The sequence below is a fragment of the Falco naumanni genome, chromosome 8 (assembly GCF_017639655.2).
Source record: "Falco naumanni isolate bFalNau1 chromosome 8, bFalNau1.pat, whole genome shotgun sequence".
Classification (NCBI taxonomy): domain Eukaryota; kingdom Metazoa; phylum Chordata; class Aves; order Falconiformes; family Falconidae; genus Falco; species Falco naumanni.
Window position 1 is genome coordinate 19,355,962 of NC_054061.1, and position 25,527 is coordinate 19,381,488.

The 25,527-nt window shown below is 44.2% G+C and overlaps 1 protein-coding gene across 1 annotated transcript in view; it reads left to right on the forward strand.

Annotated features, from left to right (window-relative positions):
* Positions 1–801: 801 nt before the first annotated feature.
* CTNNA1 (catenin alpha 1) overlaps positions 802–25,527 on the forward strand; it is a 122,795-nt gene continuing 98,069 nt past the window's right edge. Inside the window, exons 1-3 of the mRNA XM_040602938.1 lie at positions 802–933; positions 17,047–17,153; positions 19,431–19,626. Coding sequence (XP_040458872.1) covers positions 17,049–17,153; positions 19,431–19,626 — 301 coding nt within the window. The 5' untranslated portion in view covers positions 802–933; positions 17,047–17,048. The remainder of the gene's footprint in view (positions 934–17,046; positions 17,154–19,430; positions 19,627–25,527) is intronic.

Genomic DNA, 25,527 nt, shown 5'->3' on the forward strand with positions numbered 1-25,527 from the left:
ACGGCTGTGCTCGTGCCATTGAACCAGGGCCTGGAGGAAAGCCACTGTCCTGTGCCATGGTGTACCTCTGCCGGGACACTGTCCTGGGGGCCAGCCCAGGGAATCCGCACAGATGCCCATCTCCCCTGGCTAAACGTATTCAGTTGGTTTTACAACCCAGTACAAGTGTAAGTTCTGTAAGAGACATCTGTATTAAAAAACGCCTCAAAACACACCACGGAAAATCCCAGTGTGATTTGTCGTAGGATAGAAACGGTCAGCCCCAGACAAGGGCCAGCTGAGGCTCCTCAGAAAGCTCTGGAGCAGTGAGGGCTCCCAGACAGCTGTCCCCAGGCCCCGGGCTGGCCCTGTGGGTGCTGTGCCCCCAGGCCACCCGCCCTGCCGAGGGCTCGGCACGCCGCGACCTGGGATCCCCCCCCATGCCCGTGTTGTTAGAGGCTTCTGCATGCGAACGAGCCTTTTCCTAAAGGCACCGACTCCGGAGAAAGTTAAGATAATTAGGCTTTGAAAACCGAACACCAATTCACAAAACGCAAGAGGCACCGAGCTGTATTTTTCCAAACGTCTCCAGCCGCCATGCCGCACCGCCCCGCTCCCTGGCGGGACAGGGCCAGGCTGGGACCTGGCACACCGGCCCTGCCCCAGGACAGGCCGCCCGGCGCGGCCCGGGAGCCCGGGGCCAGGGGAAGCCGCCCCGTTGGCCTGAGGGACGCGGGCTCGGGCGAGCTCCGGCCGCCCCAGCCCTCACCTGCCGGCGGGCGGCGCCGGGAAGGGCGCGGGGGGCGGCGCGGCGGGCGGTGCCGGGAAGAGCGGCCGGGCCGGGCCGGGCAGCGCGGGGCGGGGAGGCGCCGGAAGAGCCCATTTCCTCAGCGGGACGGGAGCGGCGCCGGGAGAGACCGAGACAAAGCGGCCGGGGGCCGGACCGAGGCGGCGGTGAGGCGATCCCCTGCGCCCCGGCGGAGTTGCGGGGTGTTTGGACGGGCCCCGCCGCCCCGTCTGTCCCACTCGGAAACTTTTGTGCGGGGCGGCGGGCCGGGCCCGGCCGGGCGGCGGCTCCCCGTGAGGGGCGGCGGGGGCCGGGGCGGGCGGGGAGCGCGGCGGAGCGGGCGGAGGGGAGCGGGCCGCGCCGCCCGTGGGGCGTGGGCCTGGGCCCGGGCCCGGGCCTGGGCCGGCCGCGCTCGGAGGCCGCGCTGGGCCGGGGTGGCGGGGCGCGGCGGGGAGCAGGCCGTGCTGTAGGTTGTGAGCGCTGTTTCCCGGAGGAAAGGCGCCGGGCCAGCCCGTTCCCGGAGAAGTTTCGGTGGCAGCGGGGCTGTGTGGCGAGGCCCCGCCCCGCGCAGCCGGGCACAGCCCGGCGGGGCCGCCCCGGCGCCGCTCTCCGGCGGTGGGCCCGGGCAGGGCGGCTGCTGGCAGGGCTGCCTGGCGGCACGGAGCCGCTCCTGGCCCCGCCGCCCGCTTTCGTCCCCCCCGAGGGTCTCCCGGCGCGGCTGGACGAGCATCTTCTCTGCCGCCGAGTTGCTGTCCCGGGACACGGAACCCAGCCCCTCGCTGGGAACACCCCTTCGCCTTAGCTTGGCTTAGCCACGATTTTTGACACCCGCCTCTAATCTGCCAGTAGGCAGCGAGGCGGGAGCTGCTCGTTCGCGGACAAGAAGTTTCGTGCCGCATCTTCCAGCCGAAAAGCAGCGAGAGCGTTCGGCCCCCAGCTGGGGCCCGGCCCGGCCCCTGCCCCCCGCCTGGGCTCGCCGTGCCCGCCGCCTTTCAGGGCTTTATTCGTCGCTCGAGCTGGCTCACACACGTGTGAGCATCTTGCTGGCTGAAAGTTTGAGAAGGAGGCGTGTGGCGCACTCCTGTGCAGCGCAGAAGTGATGTGATGGAGGCGCGCTGCCCTGCCCGGGAGGCCGGTGGCCCTGTGGCGGGGGGCAGCGGTCCCTGGCGGGGCTGCGAGCCCCCGCGGGCCGGGCCTCGCTCCGGCTTTCCAGCCCCGACTGGGGGCATGTCTGGGTTGTCTGTATTGAACTAGTCTGGGAGCTCTTTGCTGCTGCTGCTCCCCTGCCCCCCCCCTCCCCCCCCTTTGTCTTTTGTGTTTTTGAGCTGGGGGTTGTGTGAAAGGTATTCCCGGTGCCTGGGTTGCTCGTTTCCTGCGGTTTTCCTGCGCTGGGAGTGGGGAAGCGGGGGGAGGTGGGAGAGGCTCCGTTGGTTGCACCCCTGTGGCCATGCGTACCCTCCGTCCTGCCGCCGCTCAGGCTTCCAGCGCTTCCAAGCCCAGCTGGGGGGGTCAGCTGCCGGGCTGGTCTGTAGGCAGGTTTGTGTTTAAAGGGAGGTGGAAGCCCAGCTTATGTTATGTGCGGCCTTTTAGGCACCCTCTGGTCTGTCTTGGGGCACTAAGGCTGTGTTAAGTGTTTACTAGGACTTGTTTCTCCCTGCCCAATTGAAACTTTTTATTTGAGAAGGGTGTAATTTTTATGTTGGGTCACTACCTTTTTTATTTACAGACAATCAGTTTTTAAAACATCAGTGAGGTTTTTTTGATGTTTCTCACGAGAAACAGACAAAGGTTTGTTAGGTTTTGTGTTAAGAATGCTTTACCCTAACCTTTTCCATAATAAACAACATGCCTTCAGTCTTTGGTCTTTTTTTTCAGCTAGCTCTATTAATAGGCCTCTGCATCAGGGATTAAAAGTTTACACAAGGTGGCAGGGGGGAGCACAGCGGGCAGAGATTAGAAATCCTGCACCCAAACTGATGATTTAAAATACCACTGTAAATATTTATCACATAATAAATTTTCAAGCTTTGTGAAACATTGGCATTTCTGTGCTGACATGTATAATGGCAGGCATTAATGTGCAGCTTCTTTGTAGGGCTTCCATTGGTCTGATAAAGTTAACTGAAAGATGTAATAGAAAAATAATTTGTGTTTTTTCAGCAGCATGAATATCTTCATTCTGCAGCTGTAAGATTGAGAAACTGATTTGCAAAGGAATCCACATTAGTAGAAATGTTCATGAGCTGGAAATATACTTCAGCGGGACTTCAGCCCTGCCTTGAAATTACATCTACTGTTACTTGATTTCTAAATTACCTTTCTTATGCAGAGAATTAGTTAGGCTTACAAAAATATTTAGCAGCAAAACCAATCTACTCATCGTAGGTGGATAGTAAGGCTAGAGTGAGGACCTACATGACTGTGATATTTCTGTTAAAGGGCTCTCTGTATTCAGTTTTACTGGCTTCTCTTGGCTCTGCTGGACAGTAAAGAAAACATGATGAATAGAAGAGGACTGAGTACTATTTTGTTAGGACAGTGCCATATTGAGACTGTCATCCAACATGATGATGAATGCCTGTTGTTTTCTACTATCGTGCCTTAACTGGAAATCACTCAAAACTCTTGTGCTGTGGAACTTCAATGTATGTAACCTTGAGAATGTGGATCCTTTACTACTCTGGGAATTCACCCTTATTTAGTTTTATAACTAATCTGGAATAGCTCCATTCAGTGAGTTTATAGCTCATGCGTTGGTTAAACAGTATTGCAGCTTTAGAGAAAGTGCAGATGTTTGATAATTACTACTTTTTAACTCCATGCTATTTTCATCTAGCATATGAGACTTAAAATAGAGTCTACCCGCAAAATTGTATACCAGCACCCTTACTGAAGGAGCTGTGCTGAGAAGACAAGTGTTGAGAGTGACCTGCTGTGCTGCAAGGCAGAACTGGGTGCAGATAGATGTATTGAAGTAAAGGAGTCGCAGGAGTAATGCAGTCGCTGCGACCCCTAAGTGGGATCTCTCTCCTTGAATGACTGAGACTTGTTAGCGTTCCGTCAGGGTGAGAATGGGTGTTATCTCTGGTTTCTGGTATGCAGTAGGATAGTATAGAGTGTTCTGTTGGCAAATCTGATACTTAAATATGATTTGTAATTCCTCCTTGGCTATTGTATTTGTAAAGCTAGCTACCTTTTCACTAAACATGATTACATAGTTTTGTTTGTTAATCCCAGATGTACTACAGAAGACATCTGCTAGTCCTTTGACGTGTTTATAAATTGCTCTGGTGGAATCGGAGCAACCTTTTTTCACTATGCTTTGTAAAGTGAAAGAAATTATTAAATGTGCAAATCTAAACTAACACAGTTTGCAAAGGGAAATTTTCCCTGAATCTATTGGCATTCCATTCTGTTATACTTTCTCTAATGTACAGGACAGCTACTCGATGGATCATTTAGACTCCTGAGAGTCTCTCTTGAAAGGCTTTAAGTTCAGGCATCTGTGGATGGAAACAGCCAATGTGAGGCTGGCTATAGCTGAAGGGGTAGCAGTTACCAAGGTAGGGAGCGGAACAGTGCTGAGAACAAACCAAGCTGGGTGCGGGTTGGTTCCCCAGTAGATATGTTTTAATACATTGAATGACACAAGGAGTGAGGAGTGTTTATGTACGTTACAGTCTAAGAGCGAGTTAAACTCCTGTAGCGTTTCCAAGGCAGCGAGGGGGTTGAGAGCAGATAAGCTGGGGAGCTAGCAGCAGTGTGGGCAGGTAGGATTTCGCTATTGATAGTATGAGGTACAACTTAAGCTTGTGGTGTGCTTTTTTTTTTTCCCAAACAACGCCCAGTTTTCCTAGCTGTCTGTGCCCTGTTATGGAATAGATCTGCATATGACTGTATGTTTAAGAATTTCTGCGTGGAGCTGATGTTTGGGAGCAGATGAGACATTAGAGGAAGTTAGGGTAGAAGAGGCTGTAAACTCCTGGGTGTACGCTGTTCTGGGATAGCCTTTATTAGCTACTTTAAGACACTGAAACTAGTGAGCTTGTGGATAGCTGATGAAGGATCGGGAGAAAAAAATTAGTTTTTTCTTTACCTGGAGATTAACTGAAAGAAAAGAGGAGAGACTGCAGGCTGGACGATTCTGTCATTGCTGTTGTTCAGCATAAGATCAAGAGAATGTTTAGGTAAATTTGCTTCTTTTCAGTTAACAAGTCAATAAGAATTAATGCTATCAGGAGCATGTGGCCTTGATGGCATGTGTGGTTTTGTGTTGCTTCCCCACCCTTCCCCAGTCAACTGCCTTTCCTATTCCCCAAAGGGTTCAGAGAGTTTTCATTCACTGGTTTATTCTGGGTACTTTTATAGGTGGTATCTCTGCAGATCTAAGGCTCTAAGGGGGAGATTCTTCATTCCATATCTTTTTCTAGATGGTATGAACTCGGCAGAGAAGATCACTTAAACAAACAGTCTATGCAAGGAATGTAGCTTTACATAGCTGAAAAAGTCAGTTTAATTTTTCATGTAAATGCAGCTGAGCTCTATGCCTATAAAATGGTGTTTAACCTGCGTAACACCAAGCAGGTCAGTATTCATCTTTGCAAAGTGCTTTTGAGATCTTAATCTGAATCTGTAGATGGGTAAATGGTTTTTTAATTGACTAGGATAACGAATTCAGAAACAGAGAAGGACAGAACTGATAGTATGCTGAGAAGCAAGAAGGTGGAAGTGGGTGTTCCTCTGTGTGAACACAACAACCAAGATGTACAAGCTGCCTGTTCTTTACCCACTTTCTTGCAATTATGTCCTTGTAATGTTACTTGTAGAGGGAATTTCCTTTAGTATGACTTAAAGACCTAGTAAGTCTTGTTGCTCATGAACTTGGATAACCTGTGATAGACTGTGGACATGTATGCAAGTGACAAGTATCATAAAACTTCACATACAATTTACCGTAAGGTTCATTTCAGCCAGTACCTGATGTTCAGATGTTTGAGTCTAAACATTTTTAAACTGAAGTTATTTATTCATTTAAAGGATGAGAAGTTGAACGGTGAACTGGAAGCTGTGCACAGGGGTCTTGATGCAATCTGATTACTATAGCTGAGTTCCATCCAGCTTAATGTCCTGTCTCCATGATCCTCATCATGAGGTTTTGGTTGTACTAGTCCCATCAACTTGTTAGCCTTGTCTGAGGCCCTAAATTACAAGCCCTTCACCTGGCCTTGGCCAAGCTGGCTGTTAACAGCAACAGAAGGCGGGAATAAGACAGGAACTCTGAGGTCATTTCCACTCCCACTGCTTGTCACACTGTTGAGCAGTATCCTCTGTCTCCTTTGATGCCTTTGAGAAGTGATGGGTGCTGCTAGGTGGTGTCTGGTGTTCCCCTCTGATTCTCTGGTCATAATTCCTGACCCTAGCCACCTTTCTTTTTATTGACTCCCACAATCGTTTGGCTTCCCTTCCCTGTATCCTCCCCGCTCCTTTTTCTTGGGTGATGGCGGTGTATAAAGCCATCCCTAAAAGGGGACCCCAAAAACAGGCAAGCAATAAAACCATGAGAAAAGGGCAAATAAGTAGCATTGCTTCTCTGAGGTGCTTTACCAATCTCCTGCAGCGCAGGAGCTTCCTGAGCCAGGGGTTCAAACTCAGGCTGACTTCTGATCCACAATTTGTCCAGAGGCTCTTGTGGCTGGTACCCAGTGCTGGCAGGAGTACTGCTCGGCTTCTGGTGCTGGTGGGCTTGTCTGCCGGTACAGACTGTCTGTACCTTCGTTGTATTCAATAGGCTCAGTTCAATGACTTAATTTCTTTCACGTTTAGAAACCTTTCTGAGAGTTGAATGGCTTCTTACAAGCTACAAGTGAAATGAAAGATACATGTTTTTTTGAGAGAGTAAAAAGCAAGAATCTGTACAGAAATCTAAACTGCTCTAGAGCTTTTCATTCAGCCAGACCAAAGTATGCCTTTGTAGTTTCTGCCACTTCCACTTTTTGGAAGATGGGTTTAATCGCAAACTACTGCTGTTACAGCTGGACATATTTCCTAGCTAACATTAAACAATGCATCCTGAAAGTTGGAAATGTGAGGGGAAGGCTTTTAGGAAAGCGGGCATGGAACTTTTCCACTGCTGGTGGAGTCCTCAATCATAATACTCTTATTTTGTACTGGTACAGTGAAGAGTGCAACATGATTGTGTGGGTTGGTTTTTTCCCCCCTCTCCTGGGGTTACTGGGGTTAGGGACAGAAAATAACAGTATAAGATGCAGTAAACAGTAGCAGCCTCCCCCACGCCCCAAATGCTAGAATGTTTGTAGCAAACCAGAATAGTGCTGATTAATTGTGCAGGGTTAAAAGCTTATAACCTAAAGAAAATGTTAACTTACGGTCTATATGCATCAGTATTGTAGCATCAGGTATTTTAAGATGTTTTACTTAGTTTGCAGAATTGGTTAAGACAATTTGATTATGTTTAACAGCATATTATCCTAGGCTAGGGAAAAGTCAACGGTTATCAGTGAAAGAGGTGGTGTTCAGCAGAACCAGAGGCAAAGCACTGGCGCAGAGTCAATTGAATGGGATTTCTTAGCTCATCTGTTTTTTGTTCAGTAGTTTTGTCTTGTTTCCTGTTACTGGGGGTGAGGAGAAGGGGTGGAGGGAGAAAATGTGTCTTTAATTCAGATGTATGTTCGTTTCCACTCAGTAAATGGCAGTGTTCAAGTCCTTCCCCCTGCGCCCCCCCCCCCCCCCCCCCCCCCCCCCCCCCCCAGCAAGACCAGCCAAGCAATGACTCTTTCCTCTCAAACCTTATGGTTCCTTCCTGTTGCTTTTATGAAATTTGGGTGGGTCAGTGACTTTTTTTTTTTTTTAAACAAAAGTTGCTTTAATTGGTTATCCATATGCTAAGGCAGTGACTGGAAAGGATTGCTGTTGAGGTGGATTGTTGTTACCTCTGATTCTCATGCACCACTGCGCAGCCTTAGCACGTTTGTACTTGACAGAAGGTGGTTATGGCTTTGCAGGTAGCTCTGGTAAGCATCCAAAAATTAATTGCACCAGCGTGTTTTTATTATTACTTGCTTTGCTCTTCTGGAGAAGCTGCAAAGTTCTTGCCCATCAGTGCCCTCAGTGTTCTCAGTGTCTGCAGCCTTGTTGACACATTGCAGGGAGAGGAGATGATATGTGTTAGAGCATCCTACCCTACCTATTCTTCCAGATAATTGCAGTCATTTAAAAGATGCTCAACTCATCGAAATAATGCTTGTGCATTGCATTCATGTTCACTCTTCTTCTGGGGTTTGTTTTTGATTTCCCCCTGCCTTCCCCTTCTTAACTTGCAGCATATGTGGGTGGAGCTGCAAGTCGAAGAGTTGTCTGGGGGTGTACAGTGATGGTGCAATTCTTCTTCCAGCAGAGTTAATTTGTTGCTTGTAGGTAAGAGATGTTGCTGAAGGCTGCCGTGAGCATAAAGTGAAATTGTAGGCCTTATCACCTCTGGGTTTTGTGACTTTTTTTCTTTAAAAAATAATTGCTTTGTAATGTTTAGATAAGACTGACAGAGTGTTCCTGAATCAAAGTGAAGGACTGAAAAAGGAATTCTAAATGACTTTTCCTAGAAACTTTAGAAAACATTTTACTTTGAAGAATCTTTACATTCATGTTCTGCTTTGTTTCAGTGGGTGCTCTTCTTTTAGTAGCTCTTGCAAATGGAGAAAAGTATGGAAAACTTCTTTCACTCATGTAACGCTATGGATTTTTGTTACGTAGTCTTTAGTTGCTACTATGCTGGGGATGTAGTTGAGGAAGAATGTGGTATTTAGTCTCTTGTTAGTACAAGACTGTCCATTTCCTCCATGTTTAAGCAAATTGTCTCATCAAACCTCTAATTATAGGAGTCTCTCTCTCTTTTTTTTTTTTTTTTTTTTTCCAAAACATGTATGTCAGCTCAAACTACTCCAGTATGTGTATGCATCTGACTGTTTTAAAATTGTTAATGAAGGTCTAGATTTAGCTGATGTGGTCAGCTAAAAGCGCAGAAGGGTATTGCATAACATATCAATTTAGGAATGAAAATGTGGTTTGAGTGGGGTCAGATTCTGGTTATTTCTGACTTTGTAGCTTAAATGGCACTTTTTATTGCAGTTTGAGTGCTGAAGAAGATCAGAACAAAAATTCCCAGGTTTTCTTTTCCTTTTATTGCCAGCCATCAGTGTTTTTTTGCAAGCTAAGCAAGAATTAATTTTGCAGCACTGGCAAATTCTTGTGCCAACTGATAAAGTAGGCTAATTTATAAAAAACTTCCTCTTATTTGAAGATTACTTGTGGCAAAAATTAATTTGTTAAAAGGTTACCCTTTCTTGCATTCATTGCTAACTTAAGGTTGGTAATTGAAATCTGTGCTAGTGTAGTTTGGGATTTGAAGAGCCGTGCTCTGTAGCCACAGCCTAGTTATTTTATCTTCATTGATTCTGTATCCCTGGAGTCTGAAATGCCATACAGTGGTTCTGAGAGTGGCAGTAAGCTGTTCTTTCATTCTCAGTGATTTTAGGAAGCTTCACACAGTTTTCCACTTCAAGGGTGGGAAGAGATACTTTGAGGTTGGAAGGGCTCTCAGTTGAATCAAAGTGGTCCAGCTCTTTGGCACTCTAATATCCCCTCTCCAGGCCAAGTCCCCTTGTTTTGTTTGAAGGTGCTAACTGTTAAGCTGTAGGCTTAAATGTGGGAAATGTGGCTGTGAGAGGGCTGGGGTTTGGGACTTTGAAGTTACCATTGCTGCAGGGATAAGATCATGAAAGATGTTGCTGTTTGCTTAAAATGCAGATGTGTTGCCCTTCTGCATGGCCAGAGTATCTCAGTCCTGATCCAAAAAGCAGGCAGCTAAAATACAGCAGTTACAAATCTAGTGATGATTTGTTCTGATTTTGGAAGTTATCTTTCATGATGTTAGTATTGCAGGTCTTCAGCATAAAATGCACCGTTGTTATTGTGAAGACAGAATTAATAGTAATAGATTGCCGTTCGTGAAATGCTTTTCTCCCTTTCCTAAATATAAAGTTTTGCAGCTAGAATGTTAAAAGTAATCTTAGTTACATAGGAGGTTCTCTTAGAAAATGCACGTGTCTTCTAAAGCAGTATCTTGATACCCTGTCAGGTTTTTTTAAGTAGTTGGAATCCTGCTTGAGTTTTGGAAACTGAAAACTGTGCAGAAATAAATTGGATGCTTGTCAGGATGTCCCAGGATATCTATCTGGACAATTAAATAGGTATAAGCATGAGTTCGGTTCTTGCATTCTTTTAGGATGTCATTCATGAACTGGAGCTTCGTGTGACTTAAGTCAATCACGAATTGCCTGTGCTTGCTGTGATTTTGCTTGCCATGCACCTCCTTTCTAGCTCCTCTGATGCAAAACAATCCTGGCAAAAATAAAATGATCAGAGCCTAACACTTTACATAACTGAAGGCAAGAGGGTTTTGTTAGCACTGGTGTCTCCAAAAAACAGTTTATTTGTACCTGTGAAATCACTGCTGTGGTCCCAGGAACACCATGATGAAGCCGCTTGTGCAGAGCGTGCCTTCCATTCTCTCAGTGATAGCAGACCAAAATGAAGGCGTGATAGCCTGTTACAGAGTGCATTCCTGATTTTGGAATGAAAATAAGTTGCTTAAATCCACAGTACTATAGCAATTGGGAAGCTGTTCAGTGATGGCACGTACTGCTTTGAAAAGTGTGTTGCTTCCTAAAGTGGTGATATGCCCCATGCCTGCTTTCATGTGATGGTGCGTGGCATTGGGTGGGTTGTGCTTCCCAGAGGGGAAAAGTTGACAGGCTGTCTGTGGCATGCTGCTGGCTTCGGTAACAGGGCAGCAGGCAGGAGATAACAGCTGTGTAGAAGAGAAAACAGAGTTATAAACGTCATTGATTTTTTTGGTAGGGATGTTGTATTAGGTTGCCTCTCAACTCAGTAGCAAGGTCTAAAGATTTGCTAAACAAATGGAGAAGTAGAGAAGCATTTGTTTATTACTGACTGTGTAAGGCTTTCTGATAAGCAGGTTCAGATGCCTCTCTACAGCCCTTTTCCAGTAGAGCAACAGAGAGAAAAACATAAAAGACAGATTATGAAAGCTGGATCTGGAATGGTACTGGTGAGAAATAGGCTTATCTGAACCGGAATTTCTTCTTTTTGCTCGGCTGGTACCTGTAGTCTGTCGAAAAATGTGTAGCCAAGTTGAATATACTCAAATGGCAGAAATGTTCTGATAATCAAAAAACATAGTCAGTGCAACATCTAAGTTTGTATTAATATTTCAGATTGTGAAACTCTGATAGTAAGGATTTCTAGGGAGGTAGTACCTTCATGGCATTTATGGTGGAGGAGAAGATTTGGTAGCTGAACAGATGAAGTTTAAGATTGAAGGCTATGTTAGAAGAGGATGACTCTCTGTTTTTAGTTGCATATACTTGGTGTTAAATACAAACAGCTTAAACCTCCTGTAAATCCTCCTTGAAAAGCATTGCATATCCCAAATGTCCTTGACTAGCTCTTCAGTGCTGAGAGGAGTATTGCTTTATTTGTGGAATCAGACAGAAAAATTCATTGGAAGGCACTGAAGGGAAAGAGGAAAGAAGGAAATTTTTTTCTGGATGCTCTTAGTTATATGGACAACAGTTTTGAACTGTCAGCGGCGCATGATGAAACCCCTGCGTGTAAGCTGGGTTTAATATGAGGTGTGCCTTAACCCTCTTGAAACCAAAAATGTTCAGAAGATTTGTGTTAATGGTGTATGTTAGATACCCCACTCCCAGAGATCTTTATCTACTGTCTTGTTATCTACCTTCAGCAGGGGTAAAGGATCCCTGCTGGTTATCAGATGGGTTAGGTGCTTAAGTAACAAACCAAACAAACCCAAAAGGATTCCCTTAGGAACGGGGAAACTGGTTCATTTTTTGGCTGGAAGATGAAGCTGGGTCATTGTGTTGTGAATTCCACCATGTTCTGTCCCCATGATTTCAGTCCTGGATTAAGGGCTGTTCTCATTACATTGCACAGAATATCCAAAGACAATCTGAAAGTGTGGTGGAGGACAGGACTATCCTTCAAAATGCCTGTGACTGCTTAAAGAAATGTGAGAGAAAGAAGCTGCAAAATAATGTAATCGAGTGCATATTACTGTGCCTGGGCACAATCAGCTGCACAAAATGGGGAACAACTAGGTGTTAGCAGAAAGGGCGTTCAGATGGAGAATGGCCTCCCAAGTATAGGATTTTCTTGTACCGTGTTGGTTTGTTAGGTTTTCTGGATAGCATAGTGCTTGAATTCAGCAGGTGGGCTATTGTACTTGGCCCAGGTTAGCCCACCGCTGTGCTAGGGAGACCACTGGTTGAATACAGTCTTCCCTAAGAATAAAACAAGAGAGAATGCTGAGTGTAATCAAAAGCTTTTAAAAAGTAGCCTGTCAGTATAGTTAAAATTTGAAGGCTGATAGAAGATGGCATGTTATAAAAGACTCTTCAGGTAGCACAAGGCGGTGGGACTTAAGTTTCAGCGCAGGAGATGAGCAGTTAGATCTTCTGCTGTGTAACCAGAAGAGATTTGCTTTGGTCCAGAGGCTGGGGGGGCTGCAGGATCTCTTGGGACAGAGCAAGGTGAAAGCACCAGCTCAGTAGTGCCTGAGTACAGCCAGCGCTGCCTTTGGGTGTGCGTGGGAGTGCAGCCTGGAAAAACAGGACCATGAGCACCAGGCCTTTCTGTCATCCTGTTGGTGTGCAGAGCTCGCTGTGAGATAGTGCTCCTTCGTGCTGCTTTTTGAAAAGCCTCAAGTGCCTTCAGGAGCTTCTGCAAAGAAGCTGCGGAGCTGCATTCCTGTGCTTGCCAAAGTTTAGAAAATATTTGCATGCCAGTATTCTGGAAGTAGGTATCTGAAGTAATGCTTAAAACCTTGAACTACCAGTTTTTGAAAACACTACAACCTTCAGTTGTGGCTTTTGGAAAGAGCACTGTATGCATGTTGTCTTCAGTGTGTCCAGGGCAGGCCAGCTCATTGAGCGCGGTGTGTAAATGCATCCCCAGCAGTTTAACACGCTTCTGCTTGGGTCTGTGCCCTCGCCTCTCCCCAGCAAGGCTGGGACCTGCCCTGGGGCGCAGGAGCTCATCTTGGTGCTGCTGCAGTTCCATCCACTTCCCTGTGCAGTCCCACCTCCTCCTTCAGGGCAGTAAGCTGGCAAGGTGATGCTCACAGTTACCGCCTTAACTCTGAGCATTTGTGCTCCTTCAGGTGGCTCACCGCGCCGGTGGGTGCCTGTTTGAGGCAGGCTTGTGGTGGAGGAAGGAGCAGTAGGACTGTAGCAACGTTTGCTTGAAGTAGTGTGGATCGGAACGGAAACCTGTTCCTAATTTTAGCTGTTGATGAGATCTTGATTCTTTGCAGAAAGCAGGGGCCGGTTGCCCTGGGATAGCTTTGCTTGTTGGCTGGAGCAGGAGCTCTGAAAGGGGCTTTAAACTCCTGCTCTTCCCCCACCCCTCATGTCCTTGCAAGTGCACTAAATCCCTGTAAGATATAATTGCATTATTCTTGAACCATCTACTACAATAATGAGCACCATCATGATCTGTTTAATAACCTGAAGGGTTTACAGTTAGCGTGCTGGGCTGTGAGCATGGTTTAAGGTTAGAGCTTCGTGTGTCTGAATATTAGGTGTGCTGGGAGAGCATTGCTGCTCTGCAGCGGCCCTGCTTGATGCTCTTTTTTCAGTGACACCTGGTTCAACTCTTATGTGACATCCAACTTTCGGCTGTGTTGCCACTTGAATGGCTTTGCCAGGGATGCCAGGTGACGTAGCCATCTCTCCTCTTGCCACCACCAGTTCCACTCGCAGTGGTATCTGTGGTGGCACAGTGAACCAGATGGGGATCTCTGCCCACCCTGCAAAAATGGCTTTCCCTCCAGCCAAATCAGTTCTTCCCCATCTGGTTAATCGCTCAACCGTGGGGAAAGCTGTGCCAGTACAGGGGGGTGTGATGTGAAGACAGGAATGAGTTCCTAGAGGGGTGTGGGAGGATGAACATTGGGTTTTAAGTAGCTTTCTTGCTGCTACAGGCTGGGCAACTGCAACTCCTTGTGCAGTGGTGTCTTTCTATATATTTCAGCACTTGAGATTCAGCGTCACTCACTCTTCCGTTGTGTGGTCTGTGCTGCTTTGTCCTTGAAATTCCTGCTTTGAGTGCATACCCTGCTGTATGTCCTGTCCGTGGTTGGCCTGTGGCATGAAGAACCTGTTTCTGTCATCCCAGCTGTCTGAAACCAGTGCTAGATGTTTGTGGTTGGGTCTCTGTTCCAGAGGACATCCTCTTTCTTTATCAAATGTTAAGTTACTGCAGTTGCTCTGGCTCTCAGAGCCAACAATTAACCACTCTGCTACAATATCCTCAGACTTGGTTTACTACCTGTTAGGGTATCTGAATTCAATGAGGCAAGAGCTTGAGTAAGGGACATTCCAGAGAATTGAAGGGTTCTTCTGGCAGGAGTGCAGCCCTACTTTAACGTGGCCCTGGCTCCAGTTGTCCTTTTCTCCCCTAAACCCATCCCATTCACACGTGCATTAGAAAGCTATAGCCTGTTCCTGTGTTCTTCACAAGTATTTAATTGAATAAACATATTTACTGCAATGTACAAATGATATGCAAGTCATTGCTGCCAAACAGTGTATTTGATATCAAGCTATGTTTTTAAGATAAATTTCAATAACTTTAGTAATAAGGAGTTTTATAGACCATTACTTTTGGCCAATTTGTGAACTATCATACTAATGTGTTTTCAGATGAATTGCCTTCATTATCCTACTAATACAATTAACGTATCTTTTCATAGTTACCTTGTCCTGCACTTTGTTTCTGCAACAGGCATAACAGCATTAAATACATAGAAAAAGCCTTTAGCTAGAAACCTAATGGGCTTTCCAGAGCCCTGGATATGTTTCTCAGAAACCATAAAGACTTTCAGTGTATTTTTCTTGGCCTCTTACGTAGGAAGCGTTCACACTGAGCTAACTGGGAGTGAATAAAACAGTGAAATTCCTTGTTGAGGGCAGGATGTTGCCAGGGGGTGAAGGGCATTTCGCAGCTTGCCCTGTTCGAGTGCCTGGGCCGTGGTGCAAGCCAGTGCAGAGCTGGACCAGTAAAAGAAAAAATGTGACTGGGAGAGAAGGTTAGTGAGTTCACCAGACACAGTGAGAAGGGTCAGAGGTAGAGGGAGGGTGAGCAGGAGGACGTGGCCATCCTCCACCCCGCTGCAGTCTGCTCACTGTGGAGCTGCAGCCTGGCCTGCCTTCTGCTGTGGGAGCTGGGTCCTTTCATCTTCATTGTCAAGCTTTTTGATTTTAACTGGTCAGAACTATTATAGGTATGTTAGCATGGATCAGTGTCTTCCTAGCTTCTCTCTCTTTTTTTTTTTAATTTTATTTTTTTTCCAGCTTTCGGCTTTTTAAGTTTTCTTTTTCTCCAGCAGTGTGGACTTGGAATGTGGGCATAAGTGGAAAGCTGAATGCAGGTTAGGTGAATATTCCTGCTTTGCACCTTGCAAACTTGCACTTAAGTGTCTGACAGTGTGTAGGCTTTTCAGGGCAAGGATAGGTTTTCCGTAGTGTAGCGAGTACTTAACCTGTTGTACTGTCTGTGCTGTGGGCGAGCCCATGTAATGTCTCGGGGTCAACCTGACACAAAGGTGCTGTTGACCGAAGCCGGGTGCTGCTAAGCCCTGGTTCTGTACGTGTGCTCAGGCTGAGCTTCTCCAGCGCCTGAGAGATTCTGTTCTTCAATGGAAACAAGCAGCCATGTCTGTGCTGTTTCTGCGTGTTTAACTGTTGGTGTCGGTATAAAACGGTTGGTTGTTGGTATGTGTCATAAACATTGCTGGTTACCAAAATTAGTATCTTGCCTCCTGCTTCATAAAAATAATGAGACTTTGTGCTTGTCTGGCAGTTTGGGGACATCTGCTGCTGCCAGAGCAATCTGTCTGCTGAGATGCTGTGCAGACAATGCCCTGTCCACAGTAAGATTTAAAAATATTGGCTAATAAGCTTTAAACCAACTTCAGCAGCTTAGGAAAAGGGGTGAAAGGAGACTTTGGAAATGTATTTATCTTCCTGACTTTTTTAAAAACAAAGAGTTACAAATGTGTGTTTATTCTAATCTTGAATTTTGAGGGCAACCCAAAGCCAGGAAAAGCAGGGATTTATTAAAGCTGAAGTGGTATGAACTGGTTTTATGGACCTGTAAATACTTTAAATCTTTAAATAATTTTTTTACTGAAGTTATGGTTCTGATTATTCCTTTGTGCTGTACAGCATCGCAGTGTTAATGTGGTGATCTGTTTTAGTTCATTATTTTTATTGGGTTTTTTTAGACTACTGGTTTCAAAGGCAGAGCTATTTTAGTAGTTTCACTAAACTTTTCCCATAACCATATTTGCCGTTCCGTTGGGATGTTGATATAAATCTGTAATGGGAAGGAACGACTCAGTGACAGCTTTTAACAGGTCTCTTCATGCAAATCTGCTTTTCCCTCCTATGTAAATGTTAAGGGGAAGTGTGGTAGATATATAAGCTGTTAAATATGAACCAGCTGGATTTTCTGGCTTTATAAGGCTTATATTCACTATTTTACCTTTGTACTTCCAAACGGTGAATTGGATGAACGGTAGGTTGAATGAGTTCATTTAGACCCTGACTTCTGGTTAGACAAAGCATTGGGGGTAGTGACTCGTGGTGGAGCTGGGAAGCCTGGCAGCTTTCTGGTGCTGTTGAAAGCAAGGTGTTCCCTTCTGCTTCTCCAAGACCTTGGGCTGGCTCAAAGCTGGTCTGGGAGCACGGGGCAGCCAGCCCTGGAGGCAGGCAGCAGAAGTCGGGAAAGGATTATTTGCTTAGCCTCCAGCTTCCAGTGCCCCTGTTGCCTGTGGGGTCTTTTTTCATTGCTTGTGAACCACTGATGAGCTGACCAAAATCACCTGTCTTGTTGCTTTGATAAAATATTGTGGCTTTTAAATAGGTTTTGTTTTTATTTTCTAGCTAAAACGTACAGGTAATATCTGTATATTGGCATAACAAGCCATTTTTTTAAACTATCACCAGTTGAACCAAAACTGGTATTTCTGGAGACAGGTATAACCTTACCTTATGCCAGATGGGCATGTTGTGTGTTTAATAACAGCCTTCATTTTAATTTATTTTTAAAATACAGCATTAATAATAAAAAAGAATGGTATTAATGTAGCTCTTTTCTTCTAGAAATGACTGCTGTTACTGCAGGCAACGTTAACTTCAAATGGGACCCCAAAAGCTTGGAGATAAGGACGCTGGCGGTTGAAAGACTACTTGAACCTCTTGTTACACAGGTAGGGGAAAAAAAAAAAAAGGGTGGGGAAGGGGCAAAAGAACCTTCCATAAGGATGATTACCTGTTTTGATGTATTATTTCAATTAAATGACTTTCAAAGCTTAAATCCCAAAAGTAAAACCACTACAAAACTAAGGATGGAAAAGAATGTACAAGTGATTTCTTTGTTCAGTTTTATTGTAGGAGTTATTGAGCATGAGTCTAGAAAGACGCTGCTTCTTCAGCGCCTGATAAGACACAGTATTTCAATTAAAGTGCAGAGATGGGTGTTAGTAACTAATGTTGTGTTGTTGCTGTGCTGTTTCTCACCTGTGTTCTGGGTGGCATGCTGCTTATTTGTTGAGTCTTTAAAAAGCTGTGCTATGTATCATATAGAAACTGGTATTTGGGAACGACAGAAGTCCCTTGCAATGAAGCCATTAGCACTTGCCAGAAGTAGGGTCTCATAAATTTGGTTGGTTTTGGTTTGGGTTTTGGTGTGTGTGTTCTTTTCTTTGAGATTACCTGTGTTTAGTGTTCCCTTTGGAAGGAGTTTCAGGTAAATGGTGAAGTGTGTGGTGAGCAATGTTTGCAACCTGTCTAGACCAGCCTTGTGTTGTAAATAGATTGCTGTCCCCTCCTAACAGAGTTTGGCCCAAGGCGTATGCATTTGTTACTGTTTCAAGATACTGTTTACAAGATACCTGTGCTTTGTTTTAATTGCTGTCTATGCTTTATGCTGACTTTGTGAATAAAAGCTTATTTCTGCATGGTGTGTATTGCCAGTGAAATGCACTGAAGAATATAGGAAACCTAGAGCAAGTCTTGTAATGTAAGCTACGCCTATTGGGTATTTTGAAGATTCTTGGAAGAGACTTTCTAGGATGTCTGGAAGAGGAGGTGCACTGGAGACAGTTAACTGATCTTTTTTAGCATTTGTTTTGTGCAATATGAAATTTTTAAAATGTCAGCATGAACTGGGCACAACTGCTGCCAAGCACAAACTGCAATGATCAAACTCTGTTTCCAGTGTTATCATCCCTTTAATCACCAAGCTGCTGTGTGTACCTGCCATTTGTTTCCTCCAGATATTCAGATGGGCAGCTGATACTCTGTTAGATAGCTTTTAGCTGGAGTTACTGGTGGAGTTTTCCCTTAAGGGAAATTGTCCTAATTTGGCAAACTTGTTTATAGGACCTTTTTGTCCAAGTTCAGTGTCTGTAACTTATTCCTCAAGAAGCACGATAGGCTGTACTGGCAATCCCAAGTTTTGTGAGTGATGTGACTGGCAAAATACAGAGAGGAAAGTAGAGTAAGTTGCCTTGTTGCAACTTGTTCTATTTGTAGTATGTGGTAAACTGAGACTACCCAATACAAATGTTCCCCATTAACTGGCAGCTGTATTCCCAGCTGATGGCTTTCCCTCTCTGAATCAGCTTACTGAGGAGATGGATTAATCTCTGAGGGCCTTTATGTCAGCAGTCCTTGGGCTTTCTAGAATAGTAATATTTTTAGTATTGTATTTTAATGCCCTTCTGAAGCAGCTTTGTATGCATTTTCCTAGACTTAACAAAAAGAAGAGGGGGATACAAAAGGCAAATGGAAAAGTGTGCGTGGATTTTGACATTTGTCTGCATTTGAGTGAAGATGGATCCTGATCCTAAGCTAACGGAGTATTTGGTGGTCATCTGGCTGCTTGTGACCAGCTCCTAGCAGGGTTTTAGTCTAAAACATGAAACTTGGAAATACTTGTTGATTGCAGGAAGATTGTGAGCATTCAGTTTTGGTTGTTTTGGGGAAATAAAGAGCTTCCATTGGCTGTAGTGTAGTGCCTTTTTTGGCTGAAAAGATACTGTGTTGCTAGATTTCTGTACATAATGGTTTCAACCTTTTTTGGGGTCTTATGCCTGGAGAGCTATTCCAAACTAATTATCCCCAGCTTGGTTTCTTTTTATGTGGTGCCAGATAGCTCTGGCCTGTTACTGAGATTGCAGTTTATCAAAAATACAAATAGATCTCAATTCTTAAAATCAAATTTTCAGGTTTGCTGCTGATAAGAAAAATCTCCAAGCAGTTTAGCTGAATTAATAATGCTCATCTAAGAAATCAAGAAGCATGATAGTGTTTAAAGAGACGTGAAAACCACTTGTTCGTGAGTTTAACCTTTGGAGCTGGCAGTAGTGCAAGCATTAGCAATATGCTGTCTAGAAAAAAACCACATGGCCTTGCTGTCAAATTGATAAACTTCTGATTTCTTTCATGTTTTCTGTTTTTTTCCCTTCCATCTATGCCTTTAGGTGACAACATTGGTTAACACTAGCAACAAAGGACCCTCTAATAAAAAACGAGGGCGTTCTAAAAAGGCCCATGTTTTGGCTGCTTCAGTTGAACAAGCAACAGAGAATTTCCTGGAGAAAGGAGACAAAATTGCAAAAGAGAGCCAGTTCCTTAAGGAGGAGCTGGTAGCGGCTGTGGAAGATGTTCGTAAGCAAGGTAAGAGCTATATATCTGATAGCTTCTAAAATTATGGGTTTTCAGAGTAAGTAGAACTGTTCCCATTTCCCTTTTGCTGTTATTTCAAATGACTCTGTGCCTCTCTGCTTGCATAGATTCTTGGCTTGTCTTGCTGGCTTCCTTGAGGAATGATATGAACTGTGTAGATCTGGAAATTTAATGTCCCAAGTAAAGACTGGGAAGAGAAGGAGAAGGGCTGATTCTATGAAGAGCCCCTCCCCCCCTGCCCGTGTTATGGAACTACATCTCAAATATGTCAATAACTTCTTCAATATTTGAATGTATACAAAACAGCATTGTAGGAGGAAGAGCTGAGTGTTGACTTGACAGAGCTGGGTGTCTCAAATATGCAAAATGTAAACTAACAAACAGAATGTGAAGACCTTGACTAAATATTCCAGGCTTCCTCCCCCACATCTAGTGTTGATTTTTATAATTTTCTGTTTTACTTTCTTGGAGAAGACCTGCAAGAAAAGCCTATGGAGCTGGATTACTGTAAAATATGCACTAGTAAATATTGTTGCTCATAAATCATCTATCATTCTTCCAGTCATGAGCCTTTTCTATGCTTCAGTGAAACCCAGTCAACTGGTCTTAATGGTGATGGCTGCTGCTGCAAAAAAAAAAAAGAAAACTCATTAGCATTAATTACTTATTTGTAGCTGAAGTTGCACAGTGATGAAATATTAGTTGAAAATGGTTCTAAGTTCTGGATGAGCCTGGTTGATGGACCAAAGAAAGATCAATGTAAGAAGGCTGCAATATAAGGGGCTAATTGAATTGGCTTAATTTAACAACAACAAACAACAGCAAAAGAGACCCCTTTGTCTTGAAGCCTTTAATTCCTTGTGCTTGCTTGATTGCTGCTCGGAATTGAGAGTCAGAGCTCATCTGTGAGTACCTTCAAATGCCTCTTAGTAATACTAGTGAGCGAGGGAGCTGTAACCGGTCTGCAGGATTGAGAAGTTCCATTAGCTGAATTTGTAGTTGTGTGTACAGTGGTAAGCTGGTAGGAAGGAGAGACAGATATAAAAACCTTCAGTATGACCCTTTCACTTGTTTCTTGACCCCTGCTTGATTTTGAGACTACACATAGATTTGATGCCAAAACCTCCTGGCTCTGCTGATCTGTGACAGAGGAGGTGGAGTTCCTAGCGGAGAGGTGCTGGAGTGAAATAGCTTCCCACCTTTATGTCATTTCACTTCTTCCTCCCTTTTTACTGTTTGCAGCTTGCATGAAATCTGGTGCATAGAGAGGATCGCGGTATCTGTTTTTTTCTGAAGCTGAGTGGGTGATGATTAGGCTTGAGTGATCTGCCTGAGTACAAGTGGTGCCCACCGCTGTTTGTGGGGATGCAGCCGCAGTGTGTCTGGGTTGCTGGGGCAGCACGACTGGGGATAAAAGCCTGTGCCCAGTCGTGGTGCCTGTGTTCAGTCAGGTTTAGCAGAGCAACTTTCTGTAAGGAAATTAAAAACGAAAAAAACCCTTGAGGAAATCGGAAGTAAATGGTGAAAAATGAGGTAGAACAGAGGGAAGGCTTATTGCTGCCAACACCCGGGGACGATTGCAGTTCAGTAGTGCTAAAAACAGCAAGGAGATACAGACTCTCAATGTACATGTTTGTATACAGTCTGTGTGCTTCAGAAGTGTTTCCAGTATGGTGGTAGACCAGTTGAATTCATGAACTGGAAAAATGAGGGAAGTGTAACGCCAAGCCTGTGTGTGTGCTTAGCAAAACTTCCAGCTGTTGGTGCCTTTATCTGCCTTTTGCAATGGAGTTGCAGAAGCAGGGAGGGGGATCTGAGTGACGGTCAGCAGTAGGGTGATCCTCAACTGGCAGCATCTGCATGTCTGATGGCAGCAGTGAGATTATGGATGCGTAGCACAATTTATCTTCAGCAGAAGACAGGAAAATAGAATTAATAATGCCTCTGTTTAGAGCAGGGAGCAGTTTAGTTACCATAATAAAAAAAGATGAATGAATGTAGACAGAGGTTATGAAGATGATTAGGACAATAGATAACTTGTCTCATCAGAGAAAATTAAATTTTTTTTTTTTAGCCTAGCAAGAAGATGATTGAGAGGGTACACAGTTTTAGTGAGCATGCTTGTTCATAAAATCCCATTTGTTGGGGGTAAAAACAAAGAAGTGAAAAGAGCTATTTAGAATGAAGGATAGTATGGATACATACTAAATCAATATAAGTGGATCTTCAAAGTCTTCCTGATTTTTTTACAATGGAAGAATAAATTACAACTTGCTTTAAATATTAAACAAGTTCATGAAATATCCTAAAGCAAGATTTCTGGCCTTTTAAAGCTTTGGACTTTTGACTTACTTTAGTGAAACTTCTTCAAATAAAACTTTGGACAGAATAGCGGAGACAAAGCACAGAAGTGTTTTTCGGAATACATCTTGCAGTGGTTATAGAAAAGACTTAGTACTGCGAAAATGTCTGATGTGAACATCTTAGATTTCAGCGTTCCTTACAGCGTGTGTTACATTTAATTTCTGACATTGAAGTTTTGCTGGGTAATAGAAGGGGCGATACTGGTCTTGCCCAGTCTTTATTCCCCCCACTATAATTACCTTCTTATGAAGTATGAAGACTGTACGTTGAAATGGTCAGCTCTTCTGGTGCTGTTGGGAGGTGGTTTAGAACTGAAGCGGTTTCTTACCCAGGAGCTTGGCACTGAGGCAGGCTGAAAACTTTGGGGTCAAGAAGGAAATTCCTTTCAGGTCAGGCTGACCAGGCTGTTCCCGTTTCCCTGGAGTACTGATGACCATAGCTCACTGCCTCTGTGTGTCTGTATGCTAGGCGAGGGTCCAGGGTATTAGCTATGCTCCTACTGCTGTGTTTCTTCCTGTGGTAATTGTACATAGAAGACCAAAAATTGAAGTTTGAAATTAAAAAGCTTAAGCCTGTGCATAGGGTTTGAGGCAAGAGAATAGATTTATGGTCTTGTGAATCCTGTGGACTTTGATCATGATTCATGGTTGCAAATGCAGGGGAGTGAACCTGCCAATTCAGCGTGAGGTCTCCCCACCCTGCGTTTCCAAGTGAAGCTTTCTCCAGAACTGAACAGGGAGGCAAATTGTGAAAGGGTAAAACATTGTTTTTTCAACTGTACTTCACACGAGATACATGGCGTAAGGATTTCCAAGGAACAGAAGGAAGCCAGCTGCAGAATAATTTCACGTTGAACGCCACATTCTTCTTGGAAAATCCCAACTTTTACATTCTGTTGTGACCAGTTAGCTTAATTTCTTGGAAGGATGTAAAGAGTTCTCAGTTGTTTTCCTGCAAGAAGCACGTTTGAGGAGTGTACCACTTGTATTAGAAGTAATCTTCCAGTGAAGGACTCGAGATTTTTTTGAAAAGCCATAACCTAAGAGAGCTCTGAGATGGCTCATGGCAAACAGTAGGAATATTGTAAGCAGTATATGGATTTAATTGAAGACAAGATCAACAGAAGCTTTTGTTGTTTTATGTATCGACTCCTACATTGATATGGCAAAAGGAGATACAGGGCCTTGTCCTTTATGGTAGAAAGCAAGGGCAGCCGGTTGTGACGATCTGGTGGACACTGAAGGTGGCATGAGAGGCAAGATAGGGCTTCAGTATCCAGAATAGTAGAAACTCTTGATTTCACACTTCAGTGGGGAATAGGGAATCTCTAGGGAACTGTGGTAAGGGTGTTCTGAGCAGGTAGAGAGCTATGGCCTGGTGACACTCTTTATGTTTGTAACGCTGCTGGCAAAGCAGCCTGGAGACAGGCTTTGTATTGGAAGATGCTGAAGGGTACACGGTTATTCTAGCTTGGGGGAAAAAAGCATCGATGCCTCTCTGTGTCCTAGGTCTTCCCTGCCTTGGCTTGCCTGTCTTCTCTGCTGCTTCCCCGTTCCTTCAGTGTTCATATCAAGAAAGCCTTCTCTGTCATGGTCATCGTGTACCGTGCTGCTGAGGAGGATTAATAGTGCTGTCTGAATGTGCTGTCAGGCCCTGTGGGCATGGTGGGAATGAGACTAGAAAATGGTAATTTTCTTTTGATGGACTAAAATCTTACTATTTCTGAAATGGGCTTTGTTCCATTAGATTTAATTGAATTCTTAGTGCTTTATTGACAAGATCATAGTATGGCTACTGTTGCCTCTTCTGTTCTCGACTCTGTTTTATTATCTTCCCCTTGTAATATCTAGTGAAAATCTACGGCTATATTGGAAAAACAGATTACTCATATAAGAATTTGTACCAGCTGTATAATCTGAGCCAGTCTGACTCTTCTGCAGTGTATTTCTTTAACTCTTGAAATCCTGCTCTCAAACTTGCTGTGTTACCTATGGTTCAGATTTGAAAATAAGATTATGCTGGATCCAACTTGAACCACCAATGCGCAACATAATGCATTAACTGCATATTTAGGCCAGGGCAGAGTTCCCCTTTGAATCTAGCAAAAAAACCCTACCCCTTGTTGCTTTTTCTTTGTAAAAAAAGTTTGAAAGCCAGCTTGCTTTAATTTGCAAGGAAAAAAAATATATATGCAACAACTTTAAATATAATCTTCCTTTAATTCTGGGAAGCTGGTTATTTTTTGACACCCTGACAAGCTGTTTGAAATTCACTAAATCTTTTAAAGTCTCCCTTTAAAGTAAAAAGGAATAGCATTTTATTTCAGGACTGGCTTCTAAGATTGCAATTTAAGAGATGGGTAGAGGATAATTATGGTTTTTAGACTTGCTAGCAGTTTCTGGGCTTCAGATGAAGTGAGTGGCCAACTCTCTTAAGTTGTTTTACATGGAAAATAAATTAAAACCACATTCTTCTCTTTTGGGAGTTGGAAATGTGGGAATTTTGCATATAAGTAAATCAAGGAGGAAATATTTAGTAGTGAATTTTGGTTCTGACATGTATCCTTAAATCCTGATATTGTTCATGGATTTCATACTTGTGGTGGTGACATTAATTTTGCTATTATTAGCTTCTTCCAGAAGGAATAAAGGGTTGTCGGCTATGTAGGGGTTTTATAATCACATGGCTGGTTGCAGTTTCTCAGCATTGGAGATGTCTTTCACCCATCTGGAAGTCTGAGGCTTTTAACACTTGTTAAAATAATGAGTTATGTTTCTCAACAAGTTGAGTAAAGGATAGCTTTTGATTGATATTTATAGGTGGTCTGTACTTGGACAGAAGCTTTCATATGTCGCAGTACTGCAGTAGCATATTTTTTATCTTGAGATGTTGTATTATTTAAGATGATGGAAGGGTGTTACATAGGAGGGAGCATTTGAACAAAATTGAATATTTTGATGAAGTTGCTTGGACAGGCTGGCAGCTGTGTTTGGGCTGTATTTAGCTATGAAGGTGTGGAGTGCTTGGATGCTAGAAGCTCTTCCAGGGCAAGATATTGATTGCTTAATGGTAAGTATGTGGATGGTTAACCCCAGGCTCTCCAGTTGTAGGTATTCTTGAGTAGTTAAAATAATAGTGTGTATATATATATATAAAAAAAAGTTGTTAAAATTGAAACACCCCCTATACTGGGGATATGCTGCACTGATTGCCTAGCTGTGGGAGCAGGCAGGCATGCCAGCGGCAGGATGATGATGCTCCATCATCTTAAGATTTTAGTGCAAATCTTGCTACTTTTTTGGTAGTGGGCATGATGGGAATCACTGTCAGCTTTCACTGGTGAAGCACTATTCATGGTACTCTTCTTATTGCAGATGTGCTGTTTTTGTCTGGCATCTGGCCATACGGATGCTTTTTCATACAGGTTCAGGAAGCCTCTGACACAGCAGTTGGTTATAGCACAGTTTGTCTGCTTTCTGGCCACCTCCAGCTGCCTGCAAATCTTTGGCCTTGAGTACCTAGCATTTT